The sequence below is a fragment of the Typopeltis vanoorti genome, chromosome 6, assembly GCF_054136105.1.
Source record: "Typopeltis vanoorti isolate ZY-2024b chromosome 6, IOZ_Tvanoo_1.0, whole genome shotgun sequence".
In the NCBI taxonomy this organism is placed as follows: domain Eukaryota; kingdom Metazoa; phylum Arthropoda; class Arachnida; order Uropygi; family Thelyphonidae; genus Typopeltis; species Typopeltis vanoorti.
The window spans coordinates 63,296,062-63,315,752 of record NC_143554.1 but is presented as its reverse complement, the minus strand read 5'-3'; the positions used below and the strand labels follow the sequence as shown (position 1 = coordinate 63,315,752).

The 19,691-nt window shown below is 35.4% G+C and overlaps 1 protein-coding gene across 1 annotated transcript in view; it reads right to left on the bottom strand.

The window, feature by feature from the left end:
• LOC150105496 (uncharacterized) overlaps positions 1–19,691 on the bottom strand; it is a 280,173-nt gene that overhangs the window by 147,252 nt on the left and 113,230 nt on the right. Inside the window, exon 9 of the mRNA XM_090394206.1 lies at positions 14,715–17,156. Coding sequence (XP_090250332.1) covers positions 14,715–17,156 — 2,442 coding nt within the window. The remainder of the gene's footprint in view (positions 1–14,714; positions 17,157–19,691) is intronic.

Sequence of the window (19,691 nt, the reverse complement as noted above, 5' to 3'; positions counted from 1 at the left end):
CTACAAAAGAATATATTCTTAGTTGGAGAAAATGCTAACTAAACACTGGGTAGTAGTAGTAGATGTCCTTCATCATCAGATGAAATCCCACCTCCTGGCTTACTGGAGGTCTGAAGTGGCAAATGCTATGTTTGGACTCAAGAGCTGGGATTCTGGTGTCTGTTTCCCCCCCTTTCACATAGTGTGAGTGATACCCTTCAGAGTCATGCCAAACATATTCAGAGACCCACAACTGTCTCCATTTCAATGGTACATCAGCAGACCAACTGTCAGTTAGTGCATGGGCCTGAACCTGTCAATAACGAGTCAGGAGGCTGAGTAGAGGTATATGGGGGCTCTGTTGAGGCCAGGTCATGGTATGAAGACTAGTTTCTTTCTGTATATGGATGTTATGTCCAAGAAAGAGTCTATGTTCTTTCACTGCACATCCCACTTTATCCTTCCATCTAATCATAATTAAATTTATGAAGACTCTTACAAACAATCACAGTAGCACTGCAACAAAAATAAATCTCCCTCAAAAACAATCCCAACAAAAAAAAGTCACATCACAACCAATCACAACATACAAACCAAGCAAGAATCTGCTCACTGAAAACTCACTTTCACATTCACTTTATTAACATCCATAGTATTAACACAAACATAAATGACATTCACCACCATTTGAAGTCTTCCAGACCAGACATCTTGCTCCTTAAAAAATCCCAGATTGCAGCTACATCTACTACTGTCCACCTCCAAAGTCCGAACTACACACTTCATGACTTCTTTCATCACAAAGGCACAGGTGCCACCTTTGTGAGATCTGACACAGCTTGCTAGAGAATGACTAATTTAGAATCCCCCCTCTTTTGACCTTTCCTGAATTGTCCTTGCCCCATACGATAACATTATCCATCTTTGGACACAAATGATGAAAAGGTTAGGAGAAATCAGAGTTTCTTCCAAAAAGTGTCCCTCCCTCTTGACATTTCTAGGGCATTTGATAAGGTCTAGTACAGAAGCCTGCTCACAAACTTCCATCTTATGATACGTCTGCTACCCTTTGCAAACTGGTTACTAACTTTCTTTCTGGTTGCTCATTATGTATCATGGAAGAGAGATTCTTCTCCTCCACTCTTTTCCTCCTGTACAGCAATGATGTTCTTTAACTTCGAATCCTATCCATAGCTTTGCTGATGAGGTATACTCCATTCCTCTTCTTCATCTGATATATTGCAGTGTACAATCATTTGAAGCCTCAAGAGGTTTGGTAAATGTTACCAAAACAGGCCCAGATCTTTCTTGTAAGAAAGATTTCATTTTACTTCTCCTTACTTTTGATTTCTGTATCCCCAGACATGCTCAGCTTCTCTTCTTGCTTTTCTAGCCTCCAAAAAACTAGGTGTACTCTTCCCTTCAAGACATAACTTCTCATCTGTACAACTGTTGATAATGTCATCATCAAATTCCTGCCATGTACCCTCAAGGGGTGTACAGGATATGACAGTACTACATGAAAAAATTACATCATTACTAACTTCCTATCTACAATTTTCCTCCAAATCAGTCTGTAACTTGTCAAGACTCCAATATTATCAGATCTTATATTTCTATCGTCTAAGGCACTTTGTAATGTATCAATCAACCTATATCTTGGTCTTCCTCTGGGTTGTTTTCCTGCCAACCTGGCAGAGAACGCTTGTTTTGCTAATCTTTCCTCTCCCATTCTATTTAAGTGACCATACCACCTGAGATTAGATCTGCTAACGCATTCCTGGATGCTGACAATGTCAAGTTCTTTCCTAATATCCTCATTTTTAATATGATATTGCCATTGATGCCATCTGTTCACGCCTCTAATCTTTCTCAGGACTCTCATATCTGCGGTCTCTAGTCTTTGGTCAAGTGTTTTACTTCTGACCCAGCTCTCAGATCCATAAGTTAAAACTGGTTTGAACGCTGTCTTGTATACAGCTAATTTAGTGTTCCGACTAATTTCTCTCTTATTCCATATGAATTTATTCAATTGACTTCCCACCATACCAGCTTTGCTGATTCTGTGGTCTATTTCTATATTTAATTTACCATCTTCAGTAAAAATTGTGCCTAAGTAGCTGAAATGTTTTACTTGTTCCACAGGTTCTCCATTCACAACACAGTTGACAGTTTCAATGATTCTGCCTATTTTCATTGTCTTTGTCTTTTTATTGCTGACCTTCATACCATATCTATTACAACAGTTATTCAATTTAGTCAGAGAATCTTGCAGACTTGTAGCGGATTTATTTAGAAGTATAACATCATCCGCATAAAGCAAAGAGCTGACATTAACATCTCCAATTTTGATATCAGGTTTAATACCACATTCCTTCATAATGTGATCCATATAGATAATGAATAACAGAGGGGATAATGTACATCCTTGTCTCACACCAGATTTAACATTAAACCATCTTCCTGTATACCTCCTTCAATTCTAACTGCTGACTTACAACTCAAATAAAGACTAAGTATTGTTTGATATAATGCCCAATTGACACATATAACTGTGGTGTATTGAATAGCTTCTCTCTTGGCACCTTATCATATGCCGTTTCCAAATCGACAAAACTTAAATACATATCTTTGTTATATTCCCATGCTTTCTCCACTATTTGTCGTAAAGTGAAGATCTGATCCTGACAGCCTCTATTTGGCCTGAATCCAGCTTGTTCTTCACCAAGCTTTTCTTCCACAATTGTTGTCAATGGTTTCTCAAGTATACTTGCATAGATTTTGCCAGGAACACTCAGTAGGGAAATACCTCTGTAATTCTCACATTCAGTTTTATTTCCCTTTTTATATATGGGTACTATGAGAGCTCTACTCCAATCATCGGGAATTTGTCCCTCTGTCCACGCTTTCTGAACTATGCAGTGCAGCCACCGTAAGACTTTTATACCACCATACTTCAGCATTTCTGGTCGAATATCATCTACTCCTGCTGCCTTTCCACATTTCAAGCCTTTGATGGCTTTTTCTACTTCAAGTATGGATATGTATTCCTGACTGCATGCCTGGTCAGTGTTTTTTTTATCACTGTGCTGTCATCACTGCTTGTTTCATTTAGCAGTTTTTCAAAGTAATTACTCCATACTTCAAGGATATCTTTTTCTCCTGTTTTCATGTCACCTTTATCATCTCTAACACCTTTTACAGCACTCTTTCCTCCATTCCGAAGCTTCTTCAACAACCTCCAGAATATTTTGCCACCTTCTTGATATTTATTTTCTATATTCTTGCCAAAGTCCTCCCATGACTTTTATTTAGCTAGTTTTACACACTGTTTAGCTTTCTTACATTTGTCACTGTATTCTGTAAGAGTAAAAGCTGACTTATTCGGCAGGAACTTTTGATATGCTTTCTTCTTTTCCTTCACTGCCTCTTTAACTTCCTGTGTCTACCAGGGAGTTCTGATTTTTTTATCCTTGCACACAACCTCACCACATGCCTCTCTGGCAGAATCAATCAATGTTTTCTTCAGAGTTTGCCACTGAATCTCCAAGGTTTGATTCCTGTTCTCAAACTCTTTCATTTTCTTTTCAATGATCTTTCTGTATTTTAGTCTACAGTTCACATCTGAGAGCTGCTCAACTTTTATTCGCTTTAAAACTTTCTTACATGTTATTCTTTTCAATATGAAATTCAATTTTATCCTGCTCAAGACTAAATAGTGATCACTTCCAACCTCAAATCCTCTGTACACTCTGGTGTCCTGCACCCAGGAGAAAACATCACTATCAACAATAACATAGTCAATGAGACTTTTCTAATTCCTAGCCACTTCTCTCCATGTGAATTTGTGCACATTTTTATGTTGGAACATGGTCTTAGCAATAACCAGTCCATATCCTGAGCAGAAATCCAACAGATATTTGCCATTATTATTAGCTTTGCTCTTTTCTCCAAATTGTCCCAAAATATTTTTGTATGTCTCACAATCATTTCCTCCTCTGCTATTTAGATCCCCAACAAGGACCAACTTTTCCTTTTTCATTGTGTCAGTTGCTTTTTCTAAAGCCTCAAAAAATTCCTCCACTTCTACCTTAGTAGAACCTTCTGTGGGACCATAGGCACAAATAAGTCTGATTGTCCAGTTCCCCATTCTCATATTTGCCCACATTACTGTACTTGAGACTGACTGCCATTCAAGAAGATTAGCCTTGTATTTTGTGTTGAATATTATGGCTACTCCTTCTTTTCCTTGATTGTCATTGCCTGAATATAACATTTTGTATTTATTGCTCAGAAAGATCTCACCAGTTTTGGTCTTTTTTGTTTCAGTCTCCCCTATTATGTTGATCTGGTACTTATCTAATTCCTCAGCTAGCTCGATTTCTTTGCTATTCAAGCTTCTTACGTTGATAGTACCGATCTTTAACTCTGGTGATGTTGAGTTGGGGTTTGTTTTCAGATTTGTTCCAGTAGCTGACTTTTCGCTGTTCGTCCTGGTTCCCTGGCGAAAACAACGGGGCCTTGTTTAACCGGGCGATGCCCCAGCTGGCATGAAATTTTGGCATCATTTTTTATTTTGGTTTAACCAATAAGAATACAATTTGGTCGGCTAAATCCCAAATTGCCAGCCCATCCTCGTTCATTCAGTATCCAAGTAGATACCCAACAGGGTGCACCACAAGAAGGTGAGGATTGGACATTAGGAAAGAAGCCCTGGTCGGTTCTCCGCATTCCTTTAAAGGCTATGTGGAGGTCTCCTCTCAGTTATACAGCTTTAATCCATGCAGCTATAGAAAATGCTCCAACATTTGAAGTGGTGCACTAAAAAAGCCTCTATAGGAATGCTTGATGCCATCTAGAAGAGGGTAATCCAATTAACTGATAATCCTCCCCACACTTTCTCTCTCATGGTTTTATTCCAATTATTCTCTCACAGATATTTGATTTTTGCAGTTCATCAGAACCTCGTTAAACAATGTTCTGCTGAACTGACCACTATTCATTCTTTCACATTCTTCCAAGACTCTTAAGAGCAGCTGCTAGTCAATATCCATTTACCATCCAGCTTGAAACCTAGTGGATTAAGCCTCTCCCCCTCCCCCCAAATATCTATATTTGTCCATTGGAACAACCTCCATCATTCTGCCTTCCCCAAAGACCACAATTTTCAGCTTTCAAGAAGAATGACAATAGAGTCTTCTTCTTTCTTCTTAGCCTCTTACTCTCACAGATACTTATGTGCTTTCTTGTTTAAATATGGATTTGACAGACAAAGAAAGTCGCTCTGGAAGTGTTCGAGATACCAACACTGGTGAAATATTAGTATGTTTTAGTGAATCTTTTAACACTGTGTGTTAAATTACTAAAGAAATCAAGTCCATTTCAATGAGGAATGGACTTGATTTCAGAAATGGAACAAATTATGTTTCTTTCCTTCAAAGTAGCAACACGAATGCAATTCTTGTGAGATGGAAGAATTGATGCTCAAAACATTATATGCAAAAGCTGTACTTAAACTACAATGCTAACCATAGAAAGTAAATAAAATGCACCTGCAACTGAGTGCAAAGGTAAAATATTTTTAATTAAACAATTTAATGGAGTCACTTCTTAATTAATGTCATCATGCATGAGCACATGCCATATATAAGAATTTGGTAACATGTGAAAAATTGATTCATGGTGTAATGTTATGTATTATCAAGCTAATAAACATTGTCTGTAAAATTGTTTACCTAAAACTAAGCATAAGAATTTTCCAAACTAACAATACAAGTATATATACTTTTCTGCTTTTTTTTTTGAAAGAAGCCGGCAAATTTTCATATAATGAAAGAAACAAGCACTGTAGATTTGAAATTTAATACTACCAGTTATCTGTACTTGCTGTGTGCATTATTTAAGAAAATCGTACACAACTAAATAAAATGAATAATTGTAAATTTCTTAAATCTACAGATTTTCACACTGATTGTCAGGTAGAAACAATACTGCCCATTTTGCATGCACGTCATCCAATGATTTTTTCCATTACATCTCAGTTACAGTGAACAATGAAAATTGCTCACTATAACAAACTACCAAACAGTTCCAAACCAAGAGATTATATTCTTGGTTTAATCCTTTATCCACGTGCAAGTTGCCCAGTCATGAAGTTACTTCACATGCAAATTTTGTTTGCTTACACATGGATAAAGGATTAAACCAACAATATAATTTCTTGGTATGTTTATTTTATAGTATAACCAAGTGGAAAAACTTTCAACATCTATCTCTAATCCAGAGTATTTTAGTAATAAGGCCTTACACCTTTTGGCTACTTGTATATGAAAATATGACCTGCATGACTTCAAGCTTGGTATCATTTCTGGGTCTGGTTCCCACTGATGAGACCTCAATAAAGGTCAAACCAGTCTGGGTAGTAACTCTTCCCATAACGCATAGCATCATTGCATTATATATGTCATAAGGATATGTGCTTTGCAATATAGGATACTAAGACAAGTGATGTGAAGTCATTAGCCTCTGTATACAAGTTGCACAGTCATGAAGTTACTTCACATGCAAACTTTGTTTGCTTACACTTGGATCATGGATTAAATCAAGAATATAATTTCTTGGCATCTTTAATATAACCAAGTGGGAAAACTTTCAACATCAATGCTAAAACATCATTCAGTATAGTAAAATCTATAAATTATTCTCTTGAACTCTAGAAGTTCACTGTGACAAGAACTGCCTATACCAGTGATTTCCAACCTGTGGTCTGCAGATCCCCCAGGGATCTTGAGATAACATCTGAGAGGATTCACAAGAGTTGCAGTTTTGAGAGCAAATATTTTATGTTACAAACAGCCTTGATGTAACATCATGGACTGTACAGACTGAAAACTCATTGTGTGTTCAATGTGTATGACACATATTGGTATATCTTTACCACTTACCTACTTGAATGCATTTTCTCCCTTTTTCATTGTGCAGACGGGAGCATATTGAATGTCAAATACCAACCTCAAACTAACTAAAAATCAATGTTGTTTTTAATTTATTGTATCTACCTAAAAAAAAAATATATATAAATTCTTTTTTCATAAGACCTGTTTCCTTTTCAATTATTCTTAGTACTACCGGATGCAAAAACAAAGATCATACTTTAAGATAAAAATTACTCAACTCCAATCCCTCTCCAGAGTGGTCTGCAATAAATTAGGGGCCTCTGCTTTCAAAAGGTTGTGAACTGCTGGCCTATATTGTATTTCTTATATAAAGAATTAAAAAAAAAAAAACTGAATCTTTGTTGCTGGCCTCCATTTTTAAACTGGTATAAAATTCTAGTTTTATTCTAGTTTATTTTAATTAAGTATTAAAAAAAAATTAAATGTTCACTCTTTCCATTTTAAACTGATAATAATAATAATACTATTAAAAATTATATATATAAAGCATCTGGAGGTTGAAACTGAATGTCTAAAGAAGTAACTGACTGATGTGAATAAGGAGAACTTAGCAGAACAAATAACTGTCCAGGGATAATTGTGCATTATGGGAGATTTGATTGTTAGCAGTATGGGAAGTAACAGGGTACATAAAAGATGTCTGCCATATTTTTTCTCTGCATGCAAGGAGAGAACTGACATCAGAATTAGTGGTATTTGTGGGCACAACTGACTTGGTCGGTGATAAAAAAAATGTGGAAATGGATCTGAGGAAGTTATTGTGAGAGATACAGGATAACAGTGTCGTTGGAAAATGGTTAGCATGTGATCCAGATATGATAATGAGTTGAAAAGAGGAACAAAGATAATTAATGGCAAGAAAGCTGGGTTATTTGTGAAAGTATGGGGTGAATTTGAAAGGAAGCTGGAATGATTTAAGGTTAGTGAATTGCATTTGAATGGTTTGGTGCAACTGTTGTATGCTGAAAGAGGAAAAACGAAGTTAGTGTAATCAAATATCAGAGAGAGAGAGAGAGCAAAGCAGGTCATGGAAGAAAGGCAGAAGATGAATACAAGAGTGAAGAAGAGATTATGATAAGACAAACTGATTGAATGCATAAGGATGGATATGAGATTGATGTGAATAGAAATCAGAGTCAAAAATAGGAAAATGGAGTTGTCAAACCAAAGATAATAATCAGTATAAGTGAAACAGTTGTCTGAGGATAATAAACTGTAGGGAATACAAATGGAAGGATAGAGAATTTTGTGGTAGAATAACAAGATGAAAAGAGCATGGGAAATGCAGTTGATGACAGTAGAGGAACTGTATCCACTAAGAGTGGAAGTTGAAAATCGTAGTACATGTGAAGATTTTGAAGCTGTTTGGTGTGAGGCTGATATTAATAGAACTGTATGTCTAATGGTTAATGGTTATGTTCTTATAGCTCTAGGAATGTTTAGGCAAATTGGCTGGTATATAAAATGCAAGTAATCGTAACAGGAGAATTTAATTATAGGAATGCGGATTGGAAAGAGAGAGGATAACATAAGTTAAAAAGAAAGTGAATCTGTTGAATTTCTTGCTGAAAGAGGAAAGACTGTACAAGCACATGCAACTTTCTTAAGCAGCATGTGTTTGAAGTAACAGAAGGTTTTAGAGCATTGGATTTGATGTTGTTTTCTCACAAGGTGTAGTCATTAGTGGGGTAATAGTTTTTCCAGTTGTTGAGAGTGATCATTAGGTAATGATGTGGGATGTGGTCAAACAGAAGGCAACCATAAAGAAGGGATATATAGGGAATTATAAAGTAATTATGAGAAGCTCCGTAATCAAGTAGCATCAATACCATGGGTTAATGATTTTTTATTTTTTTTTATAACTGATCCACACACAAAAGGGTGCAAGGCCTATAGCACATTAGTGCCATGTGTGGGAACAGCTGAAGGTGTTGTAATCTTGGCAGAAGGAAGGTAGAGTGGGGGAGACTGTTCCAAAGGACAGAAGTAGATGGGATGGAGGAGGAGACAGTGAAGTTGGTTTGGCGAGTTTCAAGATGGACTGTAAAAGGGTGTTGGTTAGTAGTGGTTCTTGTTTTAATGATTTTTGGATGAGATGTGGAGGAATAATAGTGACCAATTCAGCAGAGCATTGTCCATGAAAGTATCTGTAGAAGAGACATAAGGCAGAAATTGAACATCTGTGAGAGAGGGATCAAATTAGCCGCATTGCTCTCTTTTGGATAGAATCAAGCAATCTTAGAGAGGATTTTGGTGCTCCACCCCAAATATGGGAGCAATATTCCATGGCTGGATGGATTTGGGCTTGGTATAGAGTTAGCAGGGAAGTAGTGTCTTGTGTGAAAAAGTACACTAAGTTTTTTGGATGCTGAAGCAGCTATAGTTGAAATGTGGTTGTGATAGAAAAGATCGGAGATGCAGGTCAGTGCAGATAAGAAGTTGGCAGAGCATGAGAAATGGTAAAGAAGCAATCTAGACACAAGCAATAAACAGCTGCATATTAAGAGTTAAGCAAATAAATATAGTAGGAGTGAAATGGGTAAACAATGAAATCAAGCAAGCAGTGTGGGAAAAGAAGATGTTATGGGGAAAGTAGTCAGTAGTGATCAGATGCATGCAGAATATAGAGTGCAAGCTAGAAATGTGAAAAGAAAGTGCAGTATGAGAGGAGTTTAAATAGTCAGACAAAGAATCCTTTCTTTTAAGCTTACATGGTGATCTGAATGCATTTTTGAAAATTATGGAGACAACTACAGTGTTTGAATAAAAACTAGTTTAATATAACTAAAATCTACATTCGACCTTTATGTCAAGGTCATCTTCTGGAGCATACAACTATACACAGAAAACAAGCTACACTATAATCCAACTAGTTTATTAAAGATAAACCAGTTGGATTATACTGACCAACCACTACAACAATTGTTGGCCTGACCTCTAGTGAAAAAAAAAAAAAAAAAAAAAAATACATCAAAGCTAGAGTCCTATTATTAGTGTTATCTGTTGGTTGTAGAAATACATTGGATGCAACAACAAGTATCTATTAACATCATGATTATACTTGTACATTCCAGCCAGTTGGTATGGAATGGTTTCTAATACCAGCTGAAGATTGGCTAGAGTCCTGACTTATGTTGGATCTTATATATTAGGTAGGCTGAATGTGTGCCATCCAGATCCTTGGAATTTTCATGCCATCTTTGTTGTTGATATTTGGGTGGTTTATCAGGATTTCGCAGGCTTCCTTAAATTTCCTTTCATACCAGGTTTTTGTGCGGTGTAAGGAGCAGGTGCTTTTCCAGTTAATTTGGTGTAAGGTGTTGAGTGCGTGGTCTGAGAGGCCTGCTTCACCATAATGGTTATATTTAATGTGTCTAATGTGTTCTTTCTTGCGTACAGGGATTGTCCGTCCTGTTTCACCAATGTACGGTAAGTTACAGGTGCAGCGGATGCAATAGACTCCAGGATGTGCTAATGGGAGGAGAGGATCCTTAGAGGAGTTGAATATGGTTTTAAGTTTAGTGGGTGGTTTAAAGGTGGCATTGAGGTTATAATGTTGATTTTTTCTGATAACCCTTTAATGTATGGGATGGCTATGGTTTTACTGTAATCTAAATTCATTTTTGTTGTTGTTTTATGGAGTATTTTATTAATAGTATTTTTGTTATAGCCATTATTTATGAATGTGTCACTGATGATTTTTAGTTCTTGTTTCAGGGCTTGCTGGTTAGAGCAAATTGTTGTAGCTCTGTTTTTAAGGGTGTTAATGACTCCATATTTTTGTGATGGGTGGTGGTATGAATTAGCATGTATGTATTGGCCAGTGTGTGTTGGTTTTCGGTAGACTGTGAAGGATAGACTGCCTGAAGGAAGACGCGTGACTAGTGTGTCTAGGAACGGGAGCGAATTTTGATTTTCGATTTCGATGGTAAATTGTATGTGTTCGTGTTGTTTGTTCAGGTGGCTAAGGAATGTGTTTAGCGTTTGTCATTCGTGCGGCCAGATCGCGAACATGTCGTCAATGTATCTAAGCCAGACTGTCGGTCTTAGCGTGGCAGAATCAAGAACCCTTTGCTCAAAGGTTTCCATGTAGAAGTTGGCGATTGGAGGAATAGTGGTGAGCCCATGGCTGTACCTTCTTTCTGTAGGTAAAATTTGTTTTGCCACACGAAGTAATCGGACTGTAGTACGTGGGCAAAGAGGGCCATAATATCGGGCAGAAATTTGTTCTGTAGTAGGAGAATTGTGTCATTGATGGGGACATTAGTGAAAAGGGCAGAAACGTCGAAACTAATACCTAATATATAAGATCCAACATAAGTCAGGAGTCTAGCCAATCTTCAGCTAGTATTAGAAACCATTCCATACTAACTGGCTGGAATGTACAAGTATAATCATGATGTTAATATATGTATATAGATAGATACTTGTTGTTGCGCCCAACGTATTTCTACAACCAACAGATAACACTAATAATAGGACTCTAGCTTTGATGTATAATTTTATTTTTTTTTTCCCCACCACAGGTCAGGCCAACAATTGTTGTAGCGGTTGGTCAGTATCTTTAACAAACCAGTTGGATTGTAGTGTAGCTTGTTTTCTGTGTATAGTTGTATGCTCCAGAAGATGACCTTGACATAAAGGTCGAATGTAGATTTTAGTTATATTAAACTAAAGTTTTTATTCAAACACGATAGTTGTCTCCATAATTTTCAAAAATGCAAGAGAAAGAATAATTACGAAAGGGGGAACACTGATGGATAGTTATGGTAGCAGAGTAACCATTGCAAAAGGTAGTGGAGTTAATTTATACGTTCTTTATAAGTGTATATCATACTACTGGGATAAATGTTGCTGTGCACCATGTAGAAGACAGGAAAATATTAGGAGAATTAGAAGTGAAAAAATAAGAGCTTTATGAGGCATTGTAGATGTTAATAAGGTGATAGAAATGGATAATATAACCATGTATTTTTAAGGCATGTACAAAAGAGTTGCCGAGATATTTAATGAAGGTCTTACAGTGGGAAGAGTTCCTAAGGAGTGAGAAAAAGGCAAAATAGTGCTATTGCACAAGCATAATTCACAGAAGTTTCCAATCACAGACAAGTTTACATCTGCAGTTAGGAATAGAATACTAAACTGAGTTAATGGACATGTGATTATTTATGATGATCAGCATGGGTTTGTAAAGATTACATCTTGTTTAAGTAATCTACTTGTGATGATAAGGTGATGTTCTTGAACAAATGAGAGGATGGTGTACAAGCTGCAGACAGTGGGGGCTGAAAAATAGATTAAGATGGATTTAAGACTGGCTCTCTGAACAAATCTGAACAAAACTAGCAAGTTTTGTTCAAAGAGCCAAAAAAAAAAAAAAAAAAAAAAAAAAAAAAAAAAAAAAAAAAAAAGATAAAAAGGAATTAGCTTCCTTTTTCAGTAGACTCATATGCCACTTGTTGGCCTGTGTTTAAGCAAGGCTATCATACTTATTCTTGAATTCATTCTCACTGCTTGCATACACAACATCCAATGGCAATCCTTTCCAATCAAGCACCACTCTATGAGAGAAAAATCTAGCCCTCACCTCCTTCTTAGTGGCATTCATTCTCAGCTTCCAAAGATGCCCTCTTGACCTTTTCCTGCCCCTCCATAAAATGAAATCCTGTATGACCCTTTCAGAAGTTTGTAAGTCTCAATCATAATCACCCCTCTTTCTCTTGTTTGCTAGTGTCTGCAGTCTACAAATGTTCAATCTGTCTTCATAATCAGTATTCCAGAATCCTGATATAATTTTTAACATTCTCCTTTACACAGTGTCCACTGTATCAGAATCACAACAGAAACCAGGAGACCAGACCTGAGCACAACAGTCCAAGTGAGGTCTTATCAAGGCCTTGTAAAGAGACAAAATGACATTCTTATCTTTACATGTGAAAGTTTGTTTCAGCATTGCAATTATCTTTTGAGTTGTATTTGCAATCTTTGCACATGCTATCTAATAACACTCCAAGATCCCTATCCCAATCAGTTTCTTCTAGAATAATTCCACCAATATAATATGACATCGGATATCTAATCACGCCAAGGTGAATGACTTGACATTTACTGATACTGAACTGATATCCATTTTCCCATGCTCACAAATCTAGCCTATTCAAATTATTCTGCAAGTACTACATATCGGCAGCATTCCAGATTACCCTACTTATTGATCTATCTTTGCACCATCAGCAAATAGTTTATGTCGCCTGTCAAATCTTTCCCATTATCATTAATGTACAGATTGAAAACCAGTGGACCAAGCACTGATCCTTGTAGTACACCACTGGTTACCTTAAATCTTGCAGACTCACATCCCCTGTATACCATTTTTTTTTTTTTTTTGATATCTGTCAGTCAGCCATCCTCTTATCCATGCTAATATTGTATAATCCAAACCCATATTCTCCAATTAATGCAACAGTTTACCATGCTGTATTCTGTCAAAAGCCTTAGCAAAATCCAAAAGTATCACGGTGTATCCATTCCCCTTGTCTAGTTCAATGCTAACATTATTATAGAATGTGAGCAAGTTGCTAAAACATGACCTTCCCTTAGTAACCCCATGTTGTTCATTGCAAAATGTTGAAACCTTACTTAAACAAGATTTCACGAATGCAATCAAGCTGCCTTAAAGTGGCTGCATTGCTCCACGAGCAATGCAGCCACTTTAAGGCAGCTTGATTGCAATTGTAAAAAAGCCACTTTTACAATGTAAAAGTGGCTTTTTTACCTTTACAAAAAATCTCAAGATTCTTACATCCACCAAAACCTCCACATCACCCTGTGAAAAAACTAGGCATTTATGATGTAGGCCAGACAGAAAGGTCAGGAGAGATTCGCATGTCTGAACATGTAAAAGACATCAAAAAAAGAAGAGAGCATAAATCAGGCCTGGCATTCCACATAATTACTGCAGGCCATCAAGTACTTCAGCAATAAAGAAAATTATCATATATATTGATTGTAACTGTTTTACAAGCAAGTTTAAAGAAGCCTTACAAATGCTTAGGATCCCTACACAATGCAATAAAAATCAAGGCTTAATTTTACATCAAGTATGGTCTGCTTTCATCAAAAATTTAACTGCCATGGACCCAGGATATAATACATGTGATACCACAGAACACGATAGCAACAACTAGCAATGTTCCACCATGCATATAGTAATGAATTTACCATTTATATTCTGGTTTATCAATTATATGTAATAGTTGAAGTTATCAAAACATTTAATATGTATAATTAATTGTTAATAGGCTTTGTTGTGTAAAACGTTTCTGTACCAGTATCCCTGATGATGTAAGTCGTATGACTTAGGAAACTTGTTGGGTTTTATTGCTTATTTTTATTAAATTCTTTATTTACGTCATGATGTGGTCTCAATACTGAAAACTTCCCTAAGAAATGTTTATTAATAGCAATGTTTATTTTATTTTATTAATATTCTCCTAACAGATACTTTAATACTACTAGTCTGTTAAATGTCAATCATCTTATTTCTGCTAAAGAATTACATTAAACAAAATGAACTAGTTTTTTTTTCTGAATTGTCTTTTTTTGGGGATCAAGAAATAGAAAACCAAATGGCATGTATTAATATTCTTAATATGCAAAGACATTTTTATCATCACTAAATAAATACACTGATAATGTTAGCAATTACAGTTTTTTTATGCTAATTATTTAAAATCAAACTATGAAAAATAATAATTTTACATTATACCAAAAACTTACTCCTAGTAAACTTCTCATTGTTGGCCTCCTTCCATCATCTAGCAGAAAATCCTGTTCTTCTTGTTCTTCCAAGTCTCCAACATTCCCTTCTTTTGTTCTTCTTGCAATATTTCGTCGAATTGTTTCCATCTTGGCAGAAGCACGAATAACTGCTTTCTGACAATCGTTGCCACTAACTTCCACTACAGAACCATCAGGCATAACAACAAATACTCTATTCTTTTTCTGTCTATCTTCTCTTTCTTCTCGGATTTTTCTTACAGCTATTGCAGTTCTTTTAGCAATAAGTGGATCACATGGTGAGCCACCATTTTCGAGTGCAAGAGAATAGGCTAACTGTTCTTCTTTACGGGGTCGTCCAGGTCTTCGTTTTATAAAGAATGGAGGAGTACCATTCACATTTGGACCTGTTGATATCATTTTTGGAGGCCGACCAGGTCTTCTCTGCATGCCAGGCAACAAGGGATACTTTGGTGGGCGCCCTGGTCCTCTCTTTACTATAGTTACAACTCCTTCTTGTATTGCAGGTGAATTTACAGTTTTTTTAATTATTTCTACAACTCCTGAACTTCCAAGTCTTCCTTGCAGTATTACATTACTTTCATCCTTGCGTGGACGACCACGTTTTCGTTTTCCAAGTGAAGAAATTTCTTGATTTATAGAATTACTTTTTGGTTCCTCTTGCTTGTTTTCTTTTTCAGGATTATTAAGCAGTGGAATTGTTTTTTCATCATTAGCTTTCTCTTCCTTATTTTCATCTTCTGCTTTAGTATCCTTGTAATCTAATTCTTCACTTTCTTTATTTTTCTCCTCATCTTTCTTTGTTTCCTCTGGTGGAGCATCTAAAATTTCATTTGATTTTTCAACAATGCTTTCATCAGTATTTGTTTCTTCTAATTTTTCAGGATGCTCTTCTTTGTTTTCATTAGCATCTAAATGGTCCTGATGAATCACAACTATATTCAAATCTGTTGCAGGTAAAGGAGGAGGTGGTAGCATAGGTTCTCCTAATAGTGGTATTACAACTGGCCTTGGGATTTTAGGTGGCCGGCCATGTTTTTTCTTTATAATTCTTTTTACAACAATATCAGAAGAAGATAAACTATCTTCTGGTGTCTCAACGAATTCTTCAAAGTCACTTTCTTCATGCACATCTTTTTCAGAATCTGAATACTTTGACTGTACTTTAAGAGCAGATGATATAGCTTCATCAAATTTATCTAGTATGAAGTCTTTCCATTTTGATGGCAATTTGCCAGTTCTTCTTCTTCCTGGTGTTATCTGATTATCTTCTTTTGAGAGATCAGTCTTCTCTAATAAACTTTCATTTTCTCCAGAGGTGAGAGAAGGTTTCATTAATACCTTTGATTTCGGTGGTCTACCTGGTTTTTTTTTCAATTCTGAGGTCATCACTTGAACTGTAGAGCTTAACGAGCTGTTGAGTTCTGGAGACACATCATTGTTACTACTCACAGGAATATTCAGTGTTTCTTTTTGTTCCCAAGGCAAAGAGGTTTTTGAAATTAACATTTTTGGTTTTAGTGGTTTCATTACTTTTTTCTTCAATGGGAACTTCACCAACTTTTTCTTTAATGGAATTTTTAGTACTTTTTTCTTCAATGGAATATGCATTACTTTTTTCTTTAATGGGATATGTACTACTTTTTTCTGCACTGGAAGCCTCTTAGGTGATGATTTTTCTTCTTTATGCAGCGAAATAATAACATTTTTAAGACTCGGTGATGCCTGCTTATTTTTAACAGAAGAATCCTCCTCTGATTTTGGGGATAACTGTATTTTTTTCTTTTTTTTTGGAGGTGACAATGATAATTCTGACAGAGTTGGTGGTGGTACTGATACTGATGGTGGCAATAGTGGTAAGGATTTTTCAGGAACTGACAGTGGTAATATTATTGGAGAAAACACAGATGTTGGTGGAGAAAATAAGTCTCCATTCATTGTTTCAGAGGAAGTTCCACTTTCAAGAGAAGAAACAGACTCTGTTGTTTTAGATTCCAGAATAACTTTTGGATTCAGATTTGACTGTTCAAGAAGACTTATTTGACTCTGCTCACCCATGACAAGGATATATTTTCCAGGTTCATCAGGATTTGGAATATATATTGTAGATGTGTCTTCAAGGCTCTCATCTTCACTAAAATGCTCAGCTTCAAATGGTGGTATTTTATCCAGTATTTCCCACATCTTCTCTTGATTGACCTTTCTTTTTGGTTTGCTGCATACAGTTTTTATCCATTCCATTGCAGCATTTTTGCTAGATCTTCCCTTTCTCTGTTCAACACAAGTTGGTAAAGAGGATGGTAATGGTTGTTTTTCTGTCTCACTAAGCTGAGTATGCAAACTCAGAGCTTTCAGGAGAGAATCTTTGTTATCAGGTGCTGGTTGCACAAGATGTTCTACTTTCTTCACAGAAAAGGGAACCTAAAGGAGAAAAAATTAATTAATAAAAATGTAGGAATAAAAAAAAATTGCTGATCATGTTTTTTAATATGTAAAAACTTTTATATATGAGTATATATATTTTTAACAAGCAGCACGATATTACAGAAATGAGACTTTTCTACTAAACTAAGCTTATTATTTTTCTTGCAGACTGAAAAGAAGAAAAGTATTTAAATCACATCAAAACTAATTAGTGTTTTTAACTAACCTACACTTACTCAAGGAAGCAAATTTACAATGTTAAAATGCCATCTTCAATTTATTTGAATAATTTGTCACCTATTTCTTTCTTTTCCCTTTATTAACTAGTTTGATATTGGATAAGACATATTTTTATCTTAATATTCTACATTAAGATATAATATTTAAATGTTTCAGCATTTTATTTTTCTTACTTATCTGAAAATATGATGGAATTATAAATGCCAATATGCTAAAATATAGTTGAAATACAACTAGACTGAATTCTTATAATTTCAAAAAGCATATGTTCAATTACTGGTCCATATTGTTATAGAGAACAGACACATATATTAAAATAATATTTTGCTGATATAAAAAGTAGATAGTAGCAAGTAAACTATCATTAGTCTCTATATCACTGCCTACTGTCTTCCTCCTACCAGAATATCTCATGTGCAGGTCTTGACAAATTATGCAAACCCTAACTCACCCAAGACCTTCAGGCAATTATTTATATTTTTTTTGGCCCATTTTATTAATGATATGTCCAAATAAATCAATAGGAGTTCCATAAAGTGATTAGTGGTACTGCACCAGTCAGGAGAAGTTAATTGTTTTTAGTGAATAAAAAGAATATTTCATTATGTCCAGTCTACAGCTACTCATCACATGTGAATGAACAAGCATATTTGTTGAGAGACCTGCACATGTGTTAAATGGAATTCAGATAGGAGACGTGCTGGCAAAGATATGTTAGCTCCATAAATGACAATCATATTTAAAAATTTGTGATGTAATCATCCCATAATACATTTCAGAATATCTGCTTTAAATATTCCTTTAATCCATTTCTAAGCTTTTCAGTCATCACAAGAACATTTTGCCACACTGATGACATGTAATTTCTATTCATTTCAAAGCTTTTTTTTCTGTTTTTGTAACTTTTACACAGAACTCATCTTTTCTACGTTCTCTTAAGGACATACAATGATTTACTTGCTAGAAACTTTCTGCATGATTTTGCCTTTTGTTGTTGTTGATTTTTCTGGACCACTTCTTTAGCTTCTTGATGCTGATATGGATTTATTTTTCTATCTCTGAAAATATACATCTTGGCAATGAGAACATGAAAGAATTGATAACGACCTTGGAGACAAATTTACAAGATTTCAAGAAAATACTCTTTTTTTATCAACATAATGTTTAAAGAGAAATGCAACTCCCTTCATGCACATCCAATTAAAAAGAATGCTAAGCATTTGATGATATCTGAAGAATAGTTTAATTACCACTGGAATCAAAAATTAGAGGCAGTTAAAACTTGAAAAGAAACATGCTGATAGTAAATGATATTATAGAATTATAGTCAACTTATAGTCCATTTTCTACTGTGGGTGAGCTAAGGATTTTTTTATTTCCATTTTTATAAATTATATATATATTTTTTGTATTTTTAATTTGGTTTTTACATAGTCTTGAAACTCTGCTCTAGGGACAAACACAGAACTTTTTCAAGCCACTTCAGGCCTCCAATAAGTGGGGTGGTGGTCTCATGCCAGACAATGAAATTAATCTCATACCTATATCACAAACATGGCAAGATTTGAACTTACAGCTGTTTGGTTGGAGAGAGGGTATGCTGACCACTTGACAAACTAGGTCAGTATATGTTAGAATGATACTAATAAAAATTACATGGACCTCAAAAAGTTATACCAAAGTAGCATTTAAACCTGTTCACCAGCAATTAAGAACACTACTTCAATTCTGAAAGCACCAACATTCTTGGTAGAAACATCTGGATACCATATAAAATTAACTTGACAATGTCATATTTCATCTACTTTGGCCAAAAAAAAAAGAAAAGAAAAAAGAGTGGGAATCTCAGGTGAGAAATATGGAATACATAGTAGATTACATATAAAAGAAAGATAAAATAGGACTGTACACACATACCACTGAAAATCTGCATAAGAAAGAAAGAATACAGCAATTATGTACTGTCACTGTGAATGGCAATACAAATGTCTTTTCAAGAAAGCTAGTAAAAAGACACAGTAGGTTACTTAATCAAAATGATGGGCTTATGCATAAAAGTATTTAGATCTATCGGATATTAATAAGTTTGGTTTCATATAGCAGTACAAAAATATGACATTGATCTTCAGGCTAACAGACCAAATACCTGATGTATTCATTGTTATCTGTAGCACACTATGCCACACACAACAACGAATTAGAAATCATTAAAAATATCAACCATTTATATATCTGCTACATGTTTGTCAGATTCAGTCTGACTATGTAAGTTTGTGTCATATTCAGCTGTTT